General features: G+C 45.4%; 1 protein-coding gene across 7 annotated transcripts in view; it reads left to right on the forward strand.

Moving 5' to 3' along the window:
* Positions 1–26,086, forward strand: part of CNTN1 (contactin 1) — a 315,977-nt gene that overhangs the window by 92,033 nt on the left and 197,858 nt on the right. For 5 of the 7 annotated variants that reach the window (XM_060689023.2, XM_060689026.2, XM_060689024.2 and 2 more), the window contains 3 exons: positions 9,064–9,179; positions 12,430–12,462; positions 20,201–20,239. The exons of 1 other annotated variant lie outside the window; for it this stretch is intronic. In XM_060689023.2, coding sequence (XP_060545006.1) covers positions 9,119–9,179; positions 12,430–12,462; positions 20,201–20,239 — 133 coding nt within the window. In that variant the 5' untranslated portion in view covers positions 9,064–9,118. The remainder of the gene's footprint in view (positions 1–9,063; positions 9,180–12,429; positions 12,463–20,200; positions 20,240–26,086) is intronic. One more of the 7 variants, XM_087873256.1, reaches the window with a different exon arrangement.

Genomic DNA, 26,086 nt, shown 5'->3' on the forward strand with positions numbered 1-26,086 from the left:
CTGGGTCCTCAATTTACCTACCTTAGAAAGGATGGAAGGCTGAGTCAACCTTGAGCCTGAGATTTGAACTTACATTAATTGCAGACAGCTGGTATTAAATTGTTGAAATCTGTTCTAATAAATCTCTTGATTGAAGAAAAATGTGGAGTTGTTTTAGCAACAGGTCTTCAGATCTTTTCTAAGGGATAGGTAGATAGGCAGCATATCTATGTATTTTTTCCCTTGAAAGTCTTCCTGCATTAGATCAATCAAAACTGATGTATCAGGGCTGCCTCTATCCAATTCCTAGGAAAGAAAAACCGTAGTACACTAATGGCATACATTAAAATGAAATTTCATTGCATACAGCTCTCAAAGGGTCTCGACCTCTAATATACACTACATAAACATGACAAAATAAATAAATAAATAAATACAAAATTATGCATATACCCACATATATTATATGACACAGAGAAACAAACAGTTTAGTTCAGATGTATACATGTACATGGTGAGAAAAATGAATCTTGCAAGTTTTCCAGACGGATGGCATAGGGAACAAAGCTGTTACAGAATCTGGTAGTTCTGCTAGAAATACTTCGAAACCTCCTCCTCGAGGGGAGCAACAGAAACAGACCATGAAGTGGATGTGTGGGGTATCTAATAATGCTTTGAGCTCTGAGCACATAGTGCTTATAAGCAGTATCCTGAAAAACAGGAAGCGAACTTCCTATAATCTTCTCGGCTGTCCTTACCACTCTCTGAATGGACTTTCTCTCTGAGGCACTACAGCCACCATGCTGTGGACCTCGATACTCTTTGATGACCTTGGGGCTCCTTTACATACAGGAGGGGAGGATTCATGCTATCCACAGCCCCCATGGTGTCGATCATGGGTGCAGTCGAATTCTATTCATCTGGCAACACAAACCAGTGTTGTAGGGTGCATAGGGCCCCACACAAAATACAAGTGTGGTAGATGTCATTGCTGAGGTCATCTTTGTAGCAATCAATCAGAATGTCTTCAGGCTATGTGATTAGCTGGCACACGAACTCTTAGAATTCCTGGGTATATGCAGCCACTGACCACCGCACTTGGGTCATGGTCTTCCTCCAGTTTCGAGCCTTGCATTCCACCAGTGGGTCTTTGAACCATTGGCAAAGGGCTGCCATATGATTGTAGTTCCGCAGCTGGGGGGCATTGTTATTGTGGAGGGAGACCATCCACTCAGCAGCTGCACCTTCCAGAACCATGGTTATGCATCTCATTCAGGCTGCCTCTGTCCCCAGTTCAGCCCCATACTCCTGCATGCAATTCCAGCATGCATCAGGAAGAACACCAGTTACTTGGAGTCTCCCCCATATTTCACGCCCAAGGCTAAGACCTTTGGGGCCTGAAGGGCAGCCTCCTGCAGCCCGTGCAGGAGGGGGCTTGTGCAGCAGTCGCTGGTGGCATTGTTTGCACTGGTGCCAGACCAGGTGGACCAGGTGAAGCCACCACCATAGTAGCTCCATCAATGGCTTGTCTTGGGGCCACCTGGGGAGCCTGGGTTGTATGCATCAGAGTTTCCTGGGCTATTCAACTCTCCATTGCCTCTTGTATCAGGTACAGGGCCAGCATGGCACCCTCCAGGCTTTCATCCAGAGGGGGGGGTGTCTTCCTTTTGCTGCACACTCAGTGACCATCTAGGCCTGACAGGCTCCTTGTCAAAGTCCAGCTCCTCTCACCATTCTGCCTCATCTCTAGCACAGTGCAGTCTGGGGGGTGGGGAGCCAGCCGTAGCTCCAGTTTCTTCCAGCTCGCTCTTGTGGCTGAACATTAGACGTTTGGTCACTACAGTAGATTGCTATCTCTGAGTTAACCATTAATGCAGATTTTGTCTAATGTCAGAGCTGCTTCTATTCAATTCCTAGGAAAGAAAAACTTTTGTCTCCATAGTTTTAGAGAAAAGGTACTTTTACTAGGAAAGAAGTGAGTCAGGCCAGATCTGAAGCAAAACTGTATGAAGCATTAAATTGAAGCAAACCCTAGAGCCTATCCATCCACCCCCCCTTGTAACTCGGCAACTAGAGTTCAATCCCTGGCCAGAAGACATTTTGGGAAAGTCCCTCCATTCCAAAGCTAGAAGAGTTGCCCTTGAAAATAATAAAGTCCAAGCTGGCATTTGTAAAGCCTCACAAAAAATTGCCCCCTGCATGCCCCCCCCCAAGTGCCCATCACTCCCTCTTCCCCCGTTTCCATGGCAGTAGGCAGCAAACTGACAAACAAGCGAGGATTCAGGCTGACAAACAAGGAAAGATGCAGAACACATAAAATTCAGTATTCAGTATTGCTCTACCTATGATTTTCAATTTTAGAAACAGAAATAAGCAGGCAAATATTTGTGATAAAAATATATCCACATCTTCACTACTTTCATTTGCATTAAACGAACCAGGCTAACATGCACTGTGCATCTCTTTTGTTGTTTTGAAATAGCAATAGCATTTAGACTTATATACTGCTTTACAGTGCTTTACAGCCCTCTCTAAGTGGTTTACAGAGCATATTACCCCTAACAATTTGGGTCCTCATTTTACCCACCTCGGAAGGATGTAAGGCATAGTATGAGCCGAGGTAGTGCAGTGGTTAGAGTGCAGTACTGCAGCTACTTCAGCTGACTGCTAGTTCAGCAGATCAGCGGATCAAATCTCACCGGCTCAAGGTTGACTCAGCTTTCCATCCTTCCGAGGTGGGTAAAATGAGGACCCAGATTGTTGGGGGCAATATGCTATTTAGTATACTGTCTTTGGTGTAAGCTGCCTAGAGTCCTCGGAGAGTGGGCGGCATAGAAATATGACTAATAAATAAAATTAAATAGATAGATAGATAGATAGATAGATAGATAGATAGATAGATAGATAGTAAAAAAAGAGCAAAATATTCTCCAGCACGCTGCTTGGAGAATCCAAAGCAAGGGTTAATCACTGTCTATTAGCCAGAGACTGAGTGTGTATTCCTTTAAATTTCTTGGTCACGCCTCCTGTGTTCGGCTGTGGTTCAGTTTATTCACTCAGTCGAGCTGAAGAGATTGCTTTTAGGTTTGCTCTGATAATAGGCAAATTCCCCGCTTTGGATTCTTCAATCAACATTCTGAGGAGCTGTCAGTTCTGTCCATGGAGGAGTTGTTTTACCTTTCCTTTTGTTTGTGGACTTGGATCGGTGTTTGGAGAGTGTTCCTTTCCTCCTAAGTTGCTGGAGGCGGTGAGTCATCCCTGGGGCTCCAGGTCGGCTCCCCCAGTCTGGGATTGTTTTGAGGCAGCTTTTCGGAGCTCTGTCCCTTCAGGGACATCTCTATCTTTTAACTGTGCCACCAGTGTGTGTGCTGGTTCCCCGGCTTGCCGGCAATACCGCCACCGCCACCCAGCTCCTCTCTCCCCTCAGGCAGCTCCGAAGTCACTGCCAATCCCAAGGGCATACTCCGTGTTATTGTTACCGGCTTCACTGCGCTGGGAGTGCTTCTGAGTGCTCGTGCGCTTCGGCTCGCCCACGGAGGCACTGGAGAACGGTTTCCTGCTCTCGCGTCATTTTAAACTGTCAACAGAAGACTGCGGAGGCACTGAGGGGTTTCTCACCTTTCCCGCGCCAGTGTTAAAAGCCTTATTCGAGCCGCTTTGTCAAGGGGCAATTAGCAAAATGGCACATTAGGAGAATCAATTACTCCAGCGCCTTGTCTGCCGGTGATTCAGCCAGGACTAGTTGCTGCTGGGATTTCTGCTGTCTCTCAGCAGCTTCACAATTGCGTGACATTTCTGCAGGGGGTTTCAGCCATCGCTCGAGGATTCTACTTGAGGATTGGAGGAACGCTTCTTATATTCCATTGCTTCTTCTCACCCATTCCCTCTGTTTAAAACACCAAAAAATAAAAAATAAAAAAATATAAAAATAAATAAATAAATATTTCACTGGCCGTTTGGATTGCATTTAAAGTATTGTTCGAATTTCTGACTGTACTTACAGTTTGTCCAACTGGATTATAGCCATGGCTGACTCAGATCTTTCATCAGACCTTGAACAGGCCTACAGCCCCTCCAAAGTCCATTTGCATGTGCAAAAGGCAACCAAAGGGACAAAAAGACACAGCAAGCATATCTCTGAGGTGTTTTGCCCCTCAAGCTCCCGGGCCTCAAAAAAGTTGCCTGACACCAACAAGGATGCCCAGAGGGGGCATCGGGCTCTAGAAAGACAATTCGCCTTGGCCCAGCAAAAGGCCCAATCCTCTGCTCCTCAGCGATTTGATCCATCTGTCTCAACGGCCCCTGTATCCACTCCAGGGCCTCAGACCTTGCCAGAGAAATCCTGGGGTCGGGATTCAGCAGCAGGCTTTCCGCAGCGAGCTGATGTTGCATGCTCTAACATGGTACAAGCTTCCCTGGCGTCCCCACCCCACCCAACCATCTGCACGACAATCTGCACCAGAGGTCACGTTTACGCCCACCGCTGCTGGGCTTCGCGCGGGGGAAGGGCTACAGCCGTGCCTCCCCTTCGATATCCAGATGCTGGTTACAGAGACTATCTCCAGAATTATAGCTGCTGGAGCTTCTCAGGACGTTCCATTGCCTGGTCCACAGGCAGTGGCCCGTTGGCATGCCCCAGTATAGGTGGATCGCTGTCCAGACTGCCCCTACCAACAGGATTCCATCCATAGCGAGGATTCCTTATTGGATGATGATGACAATAGGGAGATGGAATTTTCCGATGATGAAGGAATCTTACCGGACAGACCACCTGTTACACGGTTCTTCCGACCATCCCTTTTCAAGTCCTTATTACATAATGCCAAGATGACAACTAATCTGGAGGCTTCGGCAGAACAGGCCGCCGCGCAAGATACTGCTCGGCTGCATGGTGAGCTGTTTACAGTCCCAAAAGCGGAGCTGGAGTTTATACCCTGCCCACAACTGTTCTCTATTCAACACCCATGGGGCACTCCAGGTTCCTTAGCCATGCCAAACGGTCTGGACAAGAAGCTTTATTGCTCAGCCCCAAATTTGCACACAATGCTTCAGCTTCCTACAGTGGACACCCCTGTCGCCCATTTAACTTCCTCCACCGTGTTATCCAATAACATTGCAGATGGCCTTCGGATGGAGGAAAGGAAAGTGGAACTCACCTTCCGCAAAACACACCAAGCAGTCACGTGGTTCGTTAAAGCAGCTACATTGGCTTCATTCTTTAATCGTGCATTGTTAATTTGGCTACGTCAGCTGCAGGACTGTCTTCCTCCCAAGGACACGAGGCTCCACCAGGACATTAATAAGTTGTGGTCACTGAATACTCTGCAGACGCATCTTTTGACTCAGCTAAGTTTGCTTCCCGTGCACTAACTTCAATGGTGACTTCTCACTGCCTCCTTTGGTTACGCCATTGGAGGGCAGATATTAAATCCAAGTGGCAGCTTGCATTGGCACCATATAAGGGATCCAACCTATTTAGCGAAGTGTTGGACCCAATATTGGTGGAAGACAAAGATAAGCGGAAAGTAATGCCTTCCTCGTACAGATGGGCTGATCGCCATTATACACCTTATAATCAAAGGCAGCCCTTTCAGACTGACACCGGACCCAGTGGGTCCTACTTTAGCTGGCCCTATGCCCAGTCCTTCGAAAGATCTTCCGACAGGTCTTCCTTTCGGGATCAAGGTAGGCGCCAACCCCCAGCCGAGCGTCTGTTCAGAGGGACGGGAATAGGCCCTTCAGAAGAGGCAAGTGACTGTCAAACCATTTATCCCATTGGCGGTCATCTCCATCATTTCAGAAGCCAATGAGAGCTGTCCATAACGGACGCCTGGGTCCTCCAAATGGTGAGGCTGGGACTCACCCTGGAATTCCACTGCACTCCGATTCATTCAATGCCTGGTTTCAGCCAACCCAGAGAAGAGGAGGTTGATGAACGCAGAAATCCAACATCTTCTGGACATCTGCGCCATAGAACTGGTTCCCACAGAACACCAAGGGACTGGCTTCTACTCCATCTTTTTCCTGGTGAGCAAAAGTTCCGGGGGCTGAAGAGGGATCTTGGACCTCAAGGAATTGAACAAACTTATTGTGTACCACCAATTCAAAATGCAATCCCTCAAGTCGATCTTGGGTTGCATAAGACACGGGGATCTGATGTCTTCAATAGACCTCAAGGAGGCCTATCTTCACATTCCAATTTGGACATCACATCGAAGGTACCTGCATTTTGTGAATGCCAATCGGCATTTTCAATACAGGGCCATGCCTTTCGGCCTGTCATTGGCCCCCAGGACCTTCACAAAATTACTGGCAACTGTGGTGGCCTCCCTCAGGCAGATACCCATCAGAGTGCTCTGTTACTTGGACAACATTCTAATCTTGTCGTCCTCGACCGACCAAGTCTTGCAGGAGCTCATCATAGTGCGACAAACCTTGCAGCTACACGGCTTTTCCCTGAACCTGGAGAAAAGCCAGCTTCACCCAACCACTCGCATCCTTCATCTGGGTGCAGTGATAGACTCTGTTCAGGGCAAGGTTTTTCTATCTCCGGATCGCCGCCTCAGCATCAACTCCTTGGTGCTCCAGGTTCTTTCACTCCAGACTGTGCCGCTGATCCTCCTGTCGCGGTTGCTTGGGAAAATGATCTCATGCATTGCTATCATCACTTGTGCGAGATTTCATTCCCATCTGTTGCAGTGGTAACTTCTACCATACCAGAGAACCTGCTACAGCAACTCCAGGGCACGGGTTCAGCTCCCGGCAACTGTACGTAGGTCCCTTCACCGGTGGACCTTGAGGACCATGCACAAAGGATGTCTGTTTCAAGAACCTCAATGTGTTACTCTCACAACGGATGCGAGCCTGCTCGGGTGGGGCTCCCATCTTCACTCCCGAGTAACCCAGGGTTGTTGGTCGCAGGCGGAGTTGCTCAATGACATCATTGAAGCTATGGGCAGTCCGGCTTGCCCTGCGCCACTTCCACTCCTTTGTAGCAGGCCATCACATCCTGGTCCTAACGGACAACGTGATCACAAAAGCATATGTGAACCGCGAAGGCGGCACTCGGTCTGTGCCACTCATGGAGGAGTCGACCAAACTGCTAACCTGGGCAGAGAAGCACACGATCTCTCTGACGGCGGAACACATCTCCGGGTCCACCAATATCCAAGCAGATTGGTTGAGCAGGACGTAGATAGATCATGTGGAGTGGCGTCTTCATCTTCGCTCTTCCGCGAGTTGTCCTGCCGGTTTGGACGCCCGGTCCTCGACCTGTTTGCGCACCTGAACAACACTCAATTGCCTCAATTCTTCGCCTGCTTCCCATGCCCCGCGGCCAAGGGCAGCAATGCTCTGCGATGTCCCTGGCCTCAGGGCCTGCTCTACGCCTTTCCACACCTTCCACTCATCCCACGAGTCATTCGCAAGATGTTAGCGGAGAGAGCAGAGGTCCTGCTAGTCGCCCCACACTGGCCTCACTGGCCCTGGTACGTGGACCTAGTGAGCCTGTCTGTTGCCCATCCCTGGAGGATTCCCGGGGACTGGATCTCTCTGGCACTTGAGAGGATCCTCCTAAGGAAGGACAATCTCTTGGGGCAGGGGATTTCCACCATTCAAGCTTCTAGACGCACATCTACGACCAGGATCTACAATGCGACCTGGAGTTTGTTCTGTTTGTGGTGTTCCTGAACCCACACTGACCCGACTATGGCATCTGAATCTGAAGTTCTTGAATTTCTACAGGACGGTTTTGACAAGGGCCTTGTGCCAAACACGCTTCGCAGGCAGGTCGTGGCCTTGCATACCGTCCTGTCTGGAGACGACGATCATCCTCTGTCTCATAACTCTCGGATTTGGTGTTTTCTTAAAGGGGCAGCCAACCTTCGGCCCCCCATTGTCCATCACTACCCAACATGGGACCTTTCCCTGGTTCTTCAAGTTCTCATGTCCGCTCCCTTTGAGCCATTGGGCTCCATCAGCCTTCGACTTTTGATGCTCAAAGTTGCCTTCCTGGTGGCGATAACCTCTGAAAGATGTGTTTCAGAGATTGCTGCGCTGTCTGTGAAGGAAGACCTCTGTATCTTCCATTCGAACAGAGTTGTCCTGCGGATGGATCCTTCCTTCCTGCCCAAGGTTATCTCCTTATATCATCACGCCCAGGAACTTGTCCTACCGGATTTCTGCCCGGGCCCAAGACATCATTTAGAGGCACAATGGCATAGCTTGGATGTTAGGAGGGCTCTCCACAGGTACATTAAGAGAACTGTGCCTTTTCGACGATCTGAGGCCCTCTTTGTTTCCTTCCTCCCGGCATCATTGGGCAAGAAGGTTTCTTCTTCCACAATTGGACGATGGTTAAAGGCATGCATCAGCAAAGCATACGCAATCCGGAACAAACCTCTACTGGGCAGGATTTTGGCCCACTCAATGAGAAGCGATTACATAAAAATAATTAGGGTTCCTATTCCTGAGAAGTAACTTTGCTTCATTTCAACTTCATAAATTTTCTTTTAACCAAAACTACAATTACAGTACAATTATGAAGAACTATAAAAATATTATAATTTATAAAAATAAAACAAAAATTTACACCGCAATTGTATGTTATGCATAATTTTGATTATACTGGTCTAATTAAGTGGATAATTCATTTTGTAATCATTTAAGAATTTGAAACATTAATTATTTTAATTAGTGAATGTACAATCCAGTATTAAAGGGTAGGATAGTTCAAATCATTTAAAGTAATTACTAACAAATTATTTGTTTAGAAAATCAAAATAACTCATTCAAAGAGGTGGCAATTGGGCAATGTGGAGTTTATTCTTAATCTCTGGAATTTGAAATTTATATTATACCTGAAATAATATTGTTAACAGTTAATATTGATAGTTTCTGATTATCTTAAATTATAAATAATACTAAAATTAATAAGTATATGTCATTCAGATCTTAATTCATAAACAGTGTGGCATGTATCCTGTTCTATGGATACTAATCAGGTATGCCACAGATTTTGAAATAATGCCAGGAGATGCTCAGAAACAAAATCATTTATTTCTCTCTTTTTGTCTTTATATATAGCTGAATTCCATTATTTGAAGTGCAGACATTCTTGGGAATCAACATTCCTGTGAACATGAAGTTGAGGGCTTCAACCAATTATTTTGTTGCCCTTTTTCCATTTTTTTATCTGGCGGGTAAGATATATTCTAATTTTTATCAATAATAGCTATTATTTTAACTTATTTTAATAGGGCTGGAATCATCCTTGTGACCTACTTTCAAGTAAATGTGCAAAGAATTAAAAAGAAAGGCTATAATCCTGTATCACAATGTTTTGAATATTAATACATAAATGAATCCATTAGATTCAACAGTATTCAACTTAATCTCCTTTACAGAATTGTTCAAATAAAGTTAGAGAAAGAGAAAGAATTCAGCCTTGAAGTTTTAATACATAGTAAAAAATACTGTGTTTCCCTGAAAATATGATCTACCACGAAAACAAGTTGTTGTCCAATTTTCACGCTTGCACCTAATATAAGCCCTACCCCAAAAAATAAACCCTAATGAAGGGGGTGGCCAGCACAGGAGGCGACCCTTCCCTTCCTCGGTCATCTCATGGAGACTTGGCCCCTTAATCATTGTCCTGTGGATCAGCTGAGCCAGCGAGGGCTTGGAACTGCCTCTCATTCTGTCTCTCTGAGTGCCTGGAGGTGTTTCTGGCGCACACTTGCAAGCCCTGCCCCTGCCCACGGTGCCAGGCAACCTCACAGCTGAGGGCCCCTTTCTTCAGCAGCTCACCTTGTGGCTCTGGGGCAGGTGGTGACCATGGTTTGTGCTCCACCAGGCCTGGAGTTCAGGTCCTGCTCAGACTGCTGCTATGATGAGGCAGAAGGCCATACAGCACATCGGAATCGTCTCCCCCCTGCCTCTGCCCGGCTTCTAGGCCTGTTGCACTTGCTGCTGCTGGCCTCGTGAGGGCTCTTCACCCTCCTGGCTGTGCTGCTCTCACAGGTGGAGCAACTTGGCCCATATCTATGACTCCAGAGCACCTCTTCTGCTGCCAGCCTGCCAGGGCCCCCTTTGCCAGTGGTCACACTGCCCTGTGCGAGCGCCATGGTGGCCCTGCAACAGGAGGGAGGGGGAGATTGCCCCTTCCTCCTTTGCAACCCAAAACCCCATCTTCCCTGGCCACCAAGCCCCCAGCCTGCACCCTCTCGCTGTAGCAAGATGAGCAAATCAATTTACCTGCAGAGGCCTCCCAGTACTATGCTCTGCCGCAGCTTTGGAGCAAACCTTCACTTTCCCTGTGCAGGATTGCAAGGCTGGAGGCTCTGAAGCCATGGAGGGAGCATTTTTGGTATGTGCATCTGTGCAGAGCTCCCCAAGGAAAGGAGGATTGGCAGGAAAATCCCCCTCCACACTCACAGATCACTGTCTGAAAGAGTTTTCTTCACCCTGCCCGCTTCCAATCTTTCTCCCTCTCCCGCATCTGAAGCAAAATCAAACCATGATGAACAAGGTGGCCAACAAGATGCAAGAAGAGCCTGCACTTCTGCTTGCCCGCTCCCCATACTTACCTAAGCCAGATCCTCTCCTCTCTGCTCATCAGCCCTGCCAGCACTGTACAGATGCACATCAAAAAATGCTCTTTCTGCATCTTCGGCACAAGGAAAGGATGATCAGCAGGAAAATGGGGGGGGTTGATTTCCTGCTGATCCTCCTTGATCCTCCTTTCCTTGGGGAGCCCTGTTCATGGTGAAATAGTGGTGAATTGGCTTGTGAGGTATTCCTAAAGCCTCAGCAGGATGGGAGGGTCGCTTGGGTAGTAGGGTGAGAAAATGGGGTTGATACGTGAGTTGTTGGTACAGGTCAAGCTTGGCATTTCACCTTCCTGTCTTTTGCGAACTTTTGGCTGCACACAAGGAAACAGATGCAGACCCTGGCTTGTTTCTTTTCCCCAAACTTTGCCAGAAATTGAGCCTTGGTGGCGCAGCGGACTAAACTACTGTTAAAGTAGCACTTAGCTGCCAGCTGCCTGCAATTACTGCAAGTTCAATTATCACCAGGCTCAAGGTTGACTCAGCCTTCCCTCCTTCCGAGGTAGGTAAAATGAGGACCTGGTTTGTGGGGGCAATAAACTGACTTTGTATAAAATAGAACAACGCTTGGGGGCCCCAAAAAAGCCCTACTAATCAGGTATATACAAAAATATGAAGGCTATTGCTTAATGCATTGTAAGCCACCCTGAGTCTCCGGAGAAGGGCGGCATATAAATCGAATAAATAAATAAATAAATAAATAAATAAATAAATAAATAAATAAATAAATAAATAAATAAGTCTTTGCGAGACTTGTGCTGGTGCAGCCACTCGCGGCAGGACACTGCAAGGCTTGTTGCACCTTTGTATGTATGAGCAGTGGCACCACCGTGAGGTTCATCACAGCGATGCCGCCACTTGCGAAGACCCATTTCTGGTGAAGTTTGTGGGAGAGAAACAAGCCAGGGTCTCTGCTGCAACTGCTTTCCTTGGGTGCAGCCAAAAGTTCACAAAAGGCAGGAAGGTGAAATGCCAAGCTTGACCCATACCAACACCTTGTGTATTAACCCCACTTTCTCAGCCTACTACCCAAGCAACCTTCCCCTCTTGCTGAGGTTTTAGGAATACCTTCCAAGTGAATTCACCCACCATTTCACCATGAACCACCCTGCTCCCGACTGAGGACAAAGCTAAAGCAGGAAGAAGCTGCAGCTGTGGCTCCAACCACGTCTGTTTGCTGACCTCGAGCATGCTCAGTGAGCACCAGCAGTGCCTGTTGCGGCAGCAGAGGCCAGAGCCAAAGCATTGTTTTCAGCTTCTCTTGGATGGTGAGCTGCCCTGAAAGGTGGGGGGGGGGGAAATTAAGACATCCCCTGAAAATAAGCCCTAGCGCTTATTTCAGAGGTCAAAAGAAAATAAGACCGGGTCTTATTTTTGGGGAAACATGGTAGTTAAGAGTCAAATTCAACTACTAGAAACCAACATATTAATTATTTGTAATCTTATCCTTATGTGATATATCCTTTCTCCCACTAGATAAGTTTATTTTGTTTTAGTTTAACATAGTCAGCATTTTGTTCTCCAGACAGGATTTGTAGGAACAAAATGTGAACTTGGATACTACGTCTCATGTTGAAATTCAGAAATCATTCAGTCTCAAGCCTCAAGCCTTAATTAGCAGTTTTATCGTTTCCATTAATTATTTATTAAAACATTTTAATTGACTTGATTTTTTAAAAAAGTCACTTAAGAAGCCTTTCTCTTCCTCTTGTTTCCTTTTCGTTCCATCTCCTGAACTATTCCTAGCAAGTTTTAAAATAGTCAGGAGAGTGCTTCTATTTTTATATAAAAAAATGTAACTGCTTATTTAAAAAATTCTTTACTCTTCTTTTATTAAAAATAGGCCTGAAATACTCAACTGCTATTGGAAGTAATGGTGAGTAATGTAGCACTTAGAAATACCCACCTTTGCTTTTCTGTAGATTGATGCAAGCATAGATTTCCAAGGCATCTGAGGTTCAAACTTTGACAGATTTGTGCTGTTAATGATGATATGATATATGATATAAGTAAATGACAATGCTGATCATGCATCAAGCTAACCCATAATATAGTTATTGATTTTGGCTTTGTGTGTTTTATGAAATAGCCATTGTTGCTTGCAAGCCATGATTTATGGGTCAGAGAAATATCCAATCAATTATTGCTCAACTATTATTAAGAAACTTGTCCTGTGAAACCAGACTTTAAGAATTTGTAGCATTCTGACTCCAAATGTGCAATTAGCCTTTTTTAACAACATCAAAAAACAATCTGATATCCATGGAAGCTTTGGCATTTAAATACTACTTTTAGAAAGAGGGGTGTGTGTGTTTGATTATGTGCAAGGAAGAATCAGCATTCCATCTTCTCAAAGGTGTGATTTAGACAGTATTAAATATTTTTGGTGCCTACTGACTTGAGTAAAAAGAACTACCGTATTTTTCGGAGTGTAAGACACACTTTTTTCCCTTCTAAAAGAGGCTGAAAATTTGGGTGTGTCTTATCCTCCAAATGTAGCTTTTTCAAAGCTTTTTTTCAGCCCTAACGAGGCGCTAGTGAGTGAAGCGATCTCTGTGCTAAGCTTTTTTTCAGTGAAGCAATCTTTCGTGCTTTGCCTGCTCCCTCAGACTCTCAGCTGTGAAGCTTTTTTTTAGCCCTAATGAGGCACAAGCAAGTGAAGGGATCTCCGTGGTTTGCCTGCTTTTTTCCAGTGCGCTGCTCCTATAATCCATGGATGGGTTATTTCATGTGTGTTGCTAGGGACTGGGTGTAGATTTTTTTCCTTCCTTTGATTGACCACTCCTTCTCTGCTCTGCCTACGTCAGTCTTTTTCACTCAGTTGCTGAGGAGACTAGTGTTTTTCGCTTGCTCTGCCTTTAGCTTTGAATTTAGTTGGATTGATCAGCTAGATTTACTTATTTTAGTTTTTTGTTTTCCTGTTTGTCGCTGAGGAGCTGCTACGCTATTGTTTGTGGATTTGTAAGCTGCCAGAGTGCAGTAACGAGCTTGGGGCTCCAGGCTGTTCTGCGCCTCCCTCATCATTCACGGGGGCAGCGGTCCGGATTCTGACCCGGCTGGGCGGATCCGCGACATTGATTCAGCCACTGGCAGGTGTGCTGGTTTCCCGGTCCGCCGGCACAACTGCCACCACCTCAGCTCTGTTTTGTGTTTGGCAGCTCCGGAGTCACTGCCCGGTTTCCGCGGCACACTCTGAGGTCCAGGATAGCTTCGCAGCACTGAGGAAGTCAGTTGACGTTGCGCCAATTTCTGCTGCTTCGTGAGCCACTGAGGAAGGTAGCAAGTGGTTTCCTACCGCGACCGCCATTTTCTCGTCCCGTCAGTGACTGGCGGCCGCCATTTTGGGACCAGCAGCAGACTTCAGTGGATGTGACAAGAGGAAGAAAAGCCTCAGTTTCGGGACTTTGCATAATTTCATCCACTATAGCGAAGCAGCGCCTTTTGGCTAGTGATTGAGCCTGCGCTTCAATTTCCTGGATTGTGGCTGGAATCTCAGCGCTGGGAGAGCGTGTTCTTTCGTGCTGCACCGCTAAGACTCTAGGTTTGATTATTGTACTTGGGGCCCTGCACTCAGCGTCTGCACCCAGGACTTGGTGTGAGACTGAAGTGGTCGTAACTTTGGGGGTTCCATAGTCCCATTTCACTGATGAGTTCTCCTGGACCCTGTTTACTTGACTTGATTAGATTCCAGCTCTATTTCTCTCTATTGGCATATATATATATACTTTTCTATAGATATATTATATTGTCATGACTGACTCCTCCCTGTCTTCAGATTTGGAGCAGGAAGTTAGCCCCCCCAGAGTTCATAAGCCTTGCCAGGCAGTTCCAAAAGGAACCAAAACTAAGACTAGAAGCAAGGTTGCCAAGTCACAGCTGGCATCTTCAAGGGGCACTTCTGCTCAGGACAAGGACGCCCTAAGGCGTCACAAGGAGTTGGAGAGACAGTATGACAAGGCCAGGCATACAGCCCAGTCTACACCTCACAGAGCCCCTGCCACTGAGGCTGTTCCATCCGCTCAGCCTCATTTGGGTGCAGTGCCTCAACATCTGCCAACTGAAATTCCCTGTTGTTCTTCAGGGGGATTTGGAGGCCAGAATACTTCTGCTCTGGGTCTGTCAAAAGGAGTTTCTCTTTCCTTGCCTGATGTTTCTGCTGCAAACTTTGTTGAGCCACCAGCGGTTCAAAGGCGCATCCCGGAGGCCACCTTTACCCCAACAGCTGTGGGGCTCCGCTCTGGGGTCCCTAGTAACCAGTTAGACCTTCACTCCATGCTATTTGACGCTCTAGCCAAAATCTTGGCGGCCGGTATTCAACAAGGGGTAGGGAACCTTTGTCAGACTGTTAACCCTCAGCCCCAGGCACAGGGGCATTTGACCGACAGGCCTATTGCTTCAGCTCATCATGAGTCTATTTCTAGTGAGGAGTCTGAGCAAGGAGATGACTACCCAGAGGAGATTGAGTTTTCGGAGGATGAAGGGCTAATGCCAGATAAACTAGTGTTCACAGGTCTTTTTCGCTCTTCAGTTTTCAAATCCTTGCTGTACAAGGCTAAGGTTACTACTAAGTTTGGTGTGATGGACACCATGCCTGAAAGTACTCAGCCGGCCTCTGCCCCACATGACGCCTTGTTTCAAGTGTCTAACTCCAACAAGGAGGTAATCCCTTGTCCTCTACTGTTCTCTGAGGTAGTTCAGAGTGCATGGGGCCAACGTGGTTCACTAACCGCCCCAAGTGGACTAGACAAGAAACTCTATTGTTCTGCTCCAGAGCTGGAGAAGCTTTTGACCTTACCGACTGTAGATGCTCCAGTGGCGAGTCTTTCCTCATCTTCGATCATTTCTACTGACATCATTGATGGCCTCAAATCCAAGGACAGGAAGTCTGAGCTGGCCTTCAGGAAGACTCATCAAGCTGCCACTTGGGCGATTAAGGCCACCAATTCCACTTCGTTCTTCAACAGAGCAGCTCTCATTTGGTTGCGCCAACTGCAGGAGAGGCTTCCACCTGACGAAACTAGGCTCCATCAGGACATTAATAAATTGGTGGCAGCTACAAAGTATTCCACAGACGCATCTTTGAATGCCACAAAATTTGCCTCTCGTGCCCTTGCTTCTGCTGTTACATCTCACAGACGTTTCTAGCTCCATAATTGAAGGCGGATATGAAGGCTAAGTGGAAGCTCACCTCGGCACCTTACAAGGCCCCTACCCTATTTGGTGCAGCTCTTGATCCTCTCTTAGTGGAGGACAAAGATAAGCGAAAGGTGCTCCGCTCTTCATATCGGAGGCCTGAGCCTATGTTCCCTATTCACAGAGGCAGCCCTTTCGATCCTTCTCCGGACCCAGTGGGTCCTACTCTCAACATACTTACTTACTCCCAGGGAGCAGATTGTACTTCCGATAGGCAGTCCTTTTGAGATCGAGGTAGATACCAAGCCCCAGCTAAACGACCATTTCGAGGAGCTGGCTACAGATCCGTTAGGAGGGGCAAGTGATTCGTGGCTGTCGGGTCCCATTGGTGGTTGTCTCCAGCAATTTCACCGACAATGGGAAGTGTCAACGTCCGATGCCTGGGTTCTTCGCACAGTGGCTCATGGCCTCTGCCTGGAATTTCATTCCAGCCCTCCCAGTCACTTCCTACGCTGTCCAGTTTCCCTTCTTCTGGCAAAGAGACAACTGATGGAGGTCGAAATTCGACACCTGTTATTCATCAGAGCCATTGAGCCGGTGCCCAGAGAACAGGAGAGGACCGGGTTCTACTCCACATTGTTCCTAGTGTTCCTAGTGTCCAAAACTTGGGGGGTTGGAGGGAGATTTTGAACCTCAAGCATCTAAACCAGTTCATTCTCTATCGCAGGTTCAAGATGCAGTCCCTCAGATCGATTCTGGCATGCGTTCAGGAGGGAGATCTCTTACAATCGGTGGATCTCAGAGAAGCATACTTACATGTGCCAATTCACCCGGCTTATCGCAAGTACCTTTGGTTCAAATATGCAAACAATCACTTTCAGTATTGTGCCATGCCGTTCGGTCTTTCCTCTGCCCCCAGAATCTTTACCAAACTGGTGGCAGTGGTAGCTGCGACTGTCAGGGTTCTTCCAATACGCATTCTCTGCTATCTGGATGATATTCTTGTCCTATCGTCATCTCCTCTGCAGGCAGCGTGGGACATTGAGTCGGTGATCAATGTATTCCAACAGCATGGTTTTTCCATCGACCTGCAGAAAAGTAATCTGATTCCTACCACTCGTATTCTACACCTCGGGGCAGTGATCGATTCGGTTAAAGGTCAAGTGTTCTTATCTCCCGACCGGATTCTCAGCATCAAGGACTTGGTGGCGCAGGTGAGGGCCCAAAGGTTGGTTTCCCTGTTACTGCTTTCACAACTTCTTGGGAAGATGGTATTGTGTATAGCCATCGTTCCCTGGGCACGCAGACACACTCGCCCCTTGCAGTGGTTCCTGCTGCCATTCCAAAGATCGGGACGCGGCAATTCCAGGACTCAGGTTACGTTGTCCCTCGAGTTCACTTGTCTCTCACATGGTGGATATCGCCTCTTCTTCTGAAAGGGTGCATGTTCCTGGAACCCAAACGTCTGGTGTTGACATCAGATGCGAGTCTTCATGGATGGGGAGCACATCTTCTTGAGCAAGTGACTCAGGGACAATGGTCCCCGGAGGAACGGACGAACAGCATCAATTGGCTGGAGTTGCGAGCTGTTCGTCTGGCCCTCCATCATTTTTGCCCAAAATTGGAAGGACAGCATTTGCTGATCCTCACAGACAATATGACCACAAAAGTTCATGTCAATCGGGAGGGGGGCACTCGATCCAAACCCCTAATGATCGATGCGGAGAAACTGCTGAGCTGGGTGGAATGTCACACTCTGTCAATCAAGGCAGACCACATTTCTGGCCTTTCCAACGTTCGTGCGGGTTGGCTGAACAGGGAGAGACTCGTTCCAGCGGAATGGCAGCTTCATCCGCACATCTTTCTGGAGTTATCACAGAGGTCGACCATCCTCTAGTAGGCCTGTTTGCCAGCCCTCAAAATGCTCAGCTTCCAAGGTTCTACTCGCGATTTCCAAGCGCAGAGGCAGAGGGATGCAACGCTTTTCGCTGCCCGTGGCCATTCGGGCTTCTTTACGCCTTTCCTCCCATCCCTCTCATCCCGAGGGTTATTCGGAAGCTGCTGTCCGAACATGCGGAGCTTCTATTAGTAGCTCCACATTGGTGAGTCTTTCTGTCTCCCCACCCTGGACAATTCCTCAGCACAAGGTCTCTATCAGCCAGGGGGTCATCACCCACCCAGAGCCCCAATGGCTCCAGTTGACCGTCTGACACTTGAGAGGGTCCTGCTGAGGAAAGATCAACTATCTGACAAGGTGATCCAGACCATCCAGTCTTCCAGGTGTCCATCGACAATGCGTATTTGCGAGGCCTTGTGGAGATCATTCTGTGCCTCGTGTTCAAAGCAGCATGTCGACCCGACATCGGCTTCAATCCCAGATGTCCTTGACTTCCTACAGGTGGGGTTGGATAAAGGTCTAGCCCCAACTACCTTGAGGCACCAGGTAGCGGCTCTAGCTACGGTTTTAACTTGTGATCCACACTGCACGCTTTCTCAAAACCCAAGAATTCAGGGTTTTCTTCAAGGAGCTGCCAACATCTGTCCTCTGGTTGTCCATCAATACCCATCGTGGGATCTGTCCTTGGTTCTTCAAATGCTCACATCTGCCCTGTTTGAGCCTTTAGGCTCCATCAGTCTAAAATTTCTGACTTTCAAGCTCACCTTCCTGCTAGCCATAACGTCCGCCAGGAGGATTTTGGAGCTCGCTGTCTTGTCCATCCGCAAAGACCTCTGCATATTTCATTCCAACAGAGTGGTGATGAGGTTGGACCCTTCGTTTCTGCCCAAGGTGAACTCATGGTTTCACCGGGCCCAGGAGCTCATCTTGCCAGACTTCTGCCTGGCCCCGCAACATCCACATGAGGAGCATTGGCATACCTTGGACGTATGAAGGGCCCTTCGCTGATACATCAGGCGTACGGCTTCCTTTCGCCGGTCGGAGGCTCTCTTAGTCTCTTTTCACCCATCTTCTATGGGCAGGAAAGTCTCTTCTTCCACTGTGGGCAGATGGATTAAAGCCTGCATCTCCACAGCATACGAGCTCAAGGCCAGATCTGTACTTGGTAGGATCTTCGCCCATTCCACTCGCAACGCTGCTACTATGGTTGCTTGGCTACCCAGGCTTCCATCAGTGACATTTGTCGGGCGACCACCTGGTCCTCGGTTTCTCCATTTATCCGTCATTGCAAGATTGACAGTTACGCCTCGGCTGAGACTTCATTTGGTCGGAGGATACTACAGCAGGTTCACTCCACCCTGGACCCGGGGAGCAGTCAGCCTCCCTCCCAAGAGAAGTGAGCTTGGGTATATCCCATCCATGGATTGTAGAAGCAGCGCACTGGAAAACGGACGTTGTCTTACCTAAATGTCCCTTTTCTGGGCACTGTGACTACAATCCATACCCTCCCATTTTGGCTTCCTGCTCTTGTCTGGGTGGGTTGCCTTGTTTTGTTTTCTTTTTGTGTGCTTACCTTGTCTCGTAGACTCTTGGATGCCTGCACCTTCATTACAAAAGACTGACGTAGGCAGAGCAGAGGAGGCGTGGTCAATCAAAGGAAGGAAAAAAATCTACACTCAGTCCCTAACAACACACATGAAATAAACGATCCATGGATTGTAGTCACAGCACCCAGAAAAGGGACGTTCAGGTAAGACAAAGTCCGTTCTCATTGCTTCTCTCTCCAAAGATCAGTTGTGCTATAGAAGCTGTTTTTTATCCCTAAGCAGGGGATAAAAAATAGCAAACTAATGTGTTGAAGCTGACCATACTAAGATGCTAGCTTGGTAGGCAGATTTTTTTTTCCCTATTTTCCTCCCCAAAAACTAAGCTGTGTCTTATACTCCGGTGCATCTTATACTCCAAAAAATATGGCAAATACATTTTAGATTTTTTTACCTGAAACATTTAACTTTGTCTCAATTAGGTCTTCCAAGTTTAAGAAAGAAACACTCAAATGAAATATAAATGCTCAAAAGATGGATGAACATCTTTTGATACAGGAAGTAATATTTAAGATATGCCAAACTATCAGAGTTGAATGTGTATTATTAATCATGTCATTACTGTCCTATTGCTGTTATATCAAGAATAAATTTTGGTTCAATTTCCTTTATCAATAAACAATTTGGTAAAATACACTACTGTAACATCTATTCTGATTCAAGTTACTATTTAATATGCAGGATATTAAAATTAATATATCAACTGTTCTGTATTTTTTTGCGTGAGCAATTCTTTGCTTTTTGCTTTTCTCTTTTCATTGAACCCCAGATTTGTTTCAAATGTCTCGTACAACCCAGGTCAAGTACTATTTGATGCATCCCTGGCAATAAAATAATATTAAAGTGATTTCTCTGTAAAGTAATAATCTTTGGTATGTCTTACACTAGCAGTGACATTTTTAACTCAGTAGTAGCTGCTCATGGGTTGGGGGACTCACTGAAAAAATAATGTTTTCTTTTTCTATTCCAATATTTAAAAGTTCGTGACATGATACATGGAATCACAGTTCACGTACGAGGTAAGTTGAGCTCTTCTATTCTCATGGTAAGATTGGATAATTCAGTGAATGATTTTATATCTTTAAACAAAAAACCTTAAAAATTACTAGTCTTGTTTTCAATTTAACAGGCAATAGTATATTTAATGGACAAGTTTTGCAATTTAAACTGTGAATATAAAATAATTACTGCTTGTGAGCCCCGATGATTCTCAAAGTAATTTACATGTAATAAAACAGCAGTTGAAAGAAAATAGTTTTAATAATATTTAAACAATTTTAAAAACAAAGGAAAAAATTAAAGCTATATGAGACTTATTTTGATATCTTATCAGACAACTAGGTTACTTACCTAAGTAATTTCTATTTTGTTTGGTAGTTTCTCTTTAGCATCTTAGCATGCATTTCCCACTGGAAATTCAATAAATTAAAACAGAGGCCTTTTGCATGGAAAAATATATGCTTTGTTTTATAAATTAAATACTGCCATCATTTTGAAGGACTAATGTCAACTTGAGCTGAGTAGATGTGAGACATGACAACTAAAAAGTCTCTGCTGTTCACTAATAATCATTTATAGTCCTATATTTATCTCAAATCTGGGAATGCAAAATGAATGCAGGGCTTGTTAACAGAGAACATGATTTAAGAAGATAGTAAGCTAGATATACTAGAAGAAAAATAGTCAAAAATATTGAAAAAAGAATGTTAAGGTTCATTTTATATTTTGCAATTCTATAAAAAGAAAGCAGTCCACTCCTGCAACTGGCATCTACTTTTACTGATTTTCCCAAGTGGCACTCTAGAGAAAGAATCATGAAACTAAACCACTTTTCAATCATATGTCCCTGACACCATATATTGTGACATTTCATCTCTTGGATTGTAGTTTTATCCTGGTAGAAAAAATAATGTAACACATTGCTTATTTCCTTTATTTAAAAAAATAATAATTTAAAGTACAGACTGCCTGACTAAATGACTGGGTGATTTGCAATTTTTTAAAAAACCTATCGTACAAAGAATACAATTGAGCAGAAGAGCAAAAATACCGTAACAAAAGCAAAGCAGACCACACTACACTGAAACAAAACAAATCATTGCAATCACCCTGTTCTCAAGGAATAGGAGAACGCTGGTTATTCTCTAAAGTTTCTAAAGAAAAACTTTAGAAACAATGAAAAATAGATTCATGCTTTTTTTTTTTACTTTGATTAAATCATAACTGCATGTTATGGCAGGAGCCCAGCTGCATTTGCTTTTTCCTCATGCTGAATTGAATGATGTCTTGAAAACTGACCAAATTTAATAATGTTTCTATCATTATATATTGAACAAATATTATTGAAACTTTAATAACAACTTCAATTTATTTATTTATTTATTTATTGGCTGCCCATCTTACCATAAGGTAACTCTGGGTTGCTTACAGTTACATAAAATCTAAAACATAAAAAGTTAAAAACAAACATTAAAACCAAAAACATATGAGAATGGTGGGGGTGGAGTGGTGGGGAGGTGGGATCTTTTATTAATTAACCCTTTCCATTCCACTGATTCCCCATTGAAGTGCCAAGCCAACTGCCATAGCCATATCTTTAAGCTCTTACAAAAAGATAGGAGAATGGTGGGGGTGGAGTGGTGGGGAGGTGGGATCTTTTATTAATTAACCATCTCCATTCCACTGATTCCCCATTGAAGTGCCAAGCCAACTGCCATAGCTATGTCCTTAAGTTCTTACAAAAAGATAGGAGGGTTGGGGACAACCTCACATCAGGGGGCAAGATGTTTCAGAGGACAGGAACAACAGCAGTATTTTTGCCCTAAACATATATATATATATAAATAACATATATGTCCATTTTATCCTAATATAATTATATCTGCTCTCAGTAGTAACTATGATGACACTTGGAAAGGTTAATACATACTGATTCTTTGTTTGGTTATGTTTTTTTACCACAATCTTCTGAAACATGAGAATAATGCTTTTAGTTACAATTAGTTTAACTAAATAACTAGGAGCATATATTTGGCTACATTTTGAAAGTTGATGAACTAATAAAATGATCCTTTAATTCCAATGAATTATAATTCTGATTAATTAGAAATTGAACATCTTTACTTTTTAAATTAAAACTGAAATTGTTCTGTTTTTTTTAGATTACACCGAAATATAGGTTGTAATCCATTCTAAGGTCAGATCACGGTTATCATACAAACAGGAAATAATGTGTGTATGTTTACCAATTATGTTGTTTAGCCCACCAGACAACTGACTGTTCCATAGAAATCCTGCCAGGGGCTAAACTGCCTAAGCCCAAATTTTACTTAATGACTTCTAGAGAACTGGAGGAATTACAGTCCTTTATAGACAATTATTTGAAATGTTGGTTCATCCACCTGGCCCAACCCAGGGTAGCTGTCCTGGTCCTGTTCTGGGAAAGAAAAGGACAGGTCCCTCATTTATGTATGGACTATAGAGTGGTGCATGTGTAAAAAATGTTTACCCACTATAGAGTGGTGTATGTGTAAAATGAACGACATGTTAGCAGCCCATCTGGCAAAAGGGAAGATCTTTACTAAACTGGATTTGCAGGAAGCCTATTACCAAGTTCGAATTAAAGAGGGGAATGGATGGAAAACCACTTTTAAATGCCCTTTGGGGGGATTTCAATTCAGAGTTCTCCCTTTGGGACTACACCCCCCCTGTCTTTATGCAGCTAATAAATGAGGTACTGCATGAGCATTTATATAAAGGGGTTTTGGTACCTGGATGACATACAGATCTATACTGAAACTATGGCAGGACATGTCCCAAAGGTGCTTTTTCAAGAGGCAACTGGGTTTTCTGGTTTTTTCTTTGAAAATGTTTTGTTCTCAAAAAGCACCTTTGGGACAACCATGACCTGGATGACTGAGAATCTCCATAGACATTATGCCAGAACATGTAAAATTGATTAGGGCAGTCCTTAAAAACTTTGGGCTGCACAGCTATATACTAAGCAAGTTCCACCAAACTAATATCTACTGCCTGGCTTACTGCATCACCCTTGAGGGGATAGAGATGGATCTCGAGAAGGTCAGGGCTGTGCTAGAGTAGGCTCCACCCTGCACCAGGAAGCAACTGCAAAGTTTCTTGGACGTTGGGAACTTTTACCACCAATTTATCTCATTATTTGCCCAAATTGCCCTCCCTATCACCAACCTGTTAAAAACAAATGGAGAGGGGAAGCCCAAACCCAGCCAGCCACTGAAATGGACAAAGGAAAGACAAGAAGTATATAAGAAATTCAAACACCTGTTTGCAGCTGAGCCAGTGCTGAAACAGCCTGACCCTAATGCCTCATTTATCATTCAGGCAGATGCTAGTGATGTGGCCGTGGGGGCAGTTTTCTTACAAAGAAACAACCAGGGTGTCCTATGTGTGTACACATCCAAAAAACACATTGGCACTGAGTGTCGGTGGGCAGTTTGGGAAAAAGAGGCTTACACAGTGTGCTGGGCACTTCTATCTTGGAGGCACTTCCTGTAAGAGAGCAAAATACCCTTTGAGGTGTGGACTGACCATAAAAATTTAGAAGCCCTGAAAATACCCCAAAGTTGTCACCCAAGCAAGTCTGATGAGCTCAGTACTTTAATTGATTCAAGTGCATCCTCTGATACCTCCCAGGGGAAAGATTTTTTTAGTGGATGTGCTATCCAGAATGCCTCAATACAACCTTTCCAAGCTGGAGGTACTTAGACTTGTCATCCCATCCCACCAGCTTGTGGCACCAGTAACCATCCGAGCACAGGCCAAGGTGAAATTCCAAATAGGTGAAGAGACCCTAAAGGCAGCACTAGAGGGAAACAAATGGTTCCAAACCCACAAAATGAATGTACAATACAGAGTGGTCTAGCCTGGGTAGGAACCAAACTATATGTCCCCAAAAGCCAGAAATTGCTGATATTGGAGAAAAGGCGTGACTCAAAAATTGCAGGGCATTTTGGATTTGTAAAGACTTTATCCTAATTAAGTGGTAGGTTTGATGGCCATCACTTAAAAAGGACATTCAGACTTATGTGGCCAGTTACCCAGTATGTGCCTCAGCAAAGTGATAGCAAGGGAAAACACCAGAACTCCTTCAGCCGATAGCGGAGCCTAGTGCCCCATGGAAATCTCCATGGACTGCATAGTGGAAAGTTGAGGGAATATCATGCTCTCGGTGATCACTGACTTGTTTTCTAAGCAGGTACATTTTGTGCCCTGCCAAAATATTCCTTCTGTCCACACTCTGGTTAAGCTGTTCATTCAACATATCTATAGACTGCACAATGCTTCGCAATGAATGATCTCTGATCACAGAGTGTAATTCACTTCAAAGTTTTGGTAGGAGTTTCTAAAACTCCTTGGAATGTCCCAGGGGCTTAGTTCCAGTAATCATCCAGAAATGAATGGGGACTGTGAACATTAGAATGTGGTTCTGGAACAATACCTCAGATGTTACATCAATTACCAGCAGGACAATTGGACAGACCTTCTCCCATTTGCTGAGATGGTTTACAACTTTGTACATAGCAACACTAAGTTTCACCCCATTTAAAGTGACTACAGGACAAGACTTTGTGTGCATGCCTGAATTGCCCCTAGCCACCTCTCCTATCACATCACTGAAGGATTGAGTTACTCAGTTACAAAATACCTGGCCAGTGATTAGAAAGTCACTGGAGAAAGAAAAAGTTACAAAACACAAACCAATAAAAAGCAAATAAAGGCCAAATATTTTAAAGTAGGGGACCATGTTTACCTGTCTACAAAATACCTGCTGTCCAGGCAACTTTCCAAAAAGCTGGGACCAAAGCATGTTGGTGTCAAGATTGAACCACTTTACTTCTTTCACACCTTAATGCTTTTCAATTTGCCAATGAAGTGTGGGGAGGGAAGGGGAAAATGGAATGTGGAGAACGTATGCAGAGATTGTGAGAACATGGAAGCCATCAAGGTCACCACTGCAGCACCATTTTAACTCAACACAGCCTACTGGGATACTGCCGAGAGAGCTGTAACATAACAGATCATGTCCAGAACGGACTGAAAAGCTGATGTCACAGTGAAGCCTGGATCGCTCCCTACTCAGGAGGCACCAGCAGTTGCCCAAGTCGATGCTGGGGTGCAAACAGTGGTGACCCAATCCAAAGTGAGAGCGGAGAAGATGGAGCAGCCACTGGTATGTGAGGAAGAAATTGTGGCTGTATCCATTTCCCCTGACCTGAAGACAAGATGGCCAAGCAGAGTGGGGAAGGCAGCTAGTTGGAGTTCCCCTTAGTCCCGCCTGGAGTGACTCAAGTGAGCAAATGGAAGGCCTGGAGGGCTACAGATTGGAAAAAACCAGGGGAGTGGAAATCCTTAACTGCATGCCATAGCCCATCTGTGGAGCAACTGCATGAAAGATTTGTCAGAATGGAAATGTGGGGAGCAGTGTCGAACCAGTCAGTCCCAGGAGAGGGGTTGAGACAGGCCAAGTGTCAGCAGGCCCATCTCCCTCTCCACCCCAATTGTTGAGACTAGGAAGTGAGGTCCAAGGAACTGGAGCTCCCTCAGTAAGAGCTGTAGTCCCTCCTACATCTGAGGGACATGCCCAGGGAATCCCTGCAGTGGCAGGAGCCCAGGCTCAAGCAAGCCCATAGAGGGGGGCTGCCACCGGGCTACATGCTAGTTTAGGATGATCAGGAGCCCCACCTCTAAAAGCTATGTTTGATGGATGGCCAGAGCCAGGTGTGGCATTATCTGGAGTGGTATGGGGCAATGTACCCAGACGAAGTTGCCCACATGAATGCCATCACTTCGAACCTAGAGGATGAGGCAGCAGAGTAGGTGATGTACCT

Source organism: Pantherophis guttatus, chromosome 7 (assembly GCF_059756535.1).
Source record: "Pantherophis guttatus breed Tessera chromosome 7, ASM5975653v1, whole genome shotgun sequence".
Classification (NCBI taxonomy): domain Eukaryota; kingdom Metazoa; phylum Chordata; class Lepidosauria; order Squamata; family Colubridae; genus Pantherophis; species Pantherophis guttatus.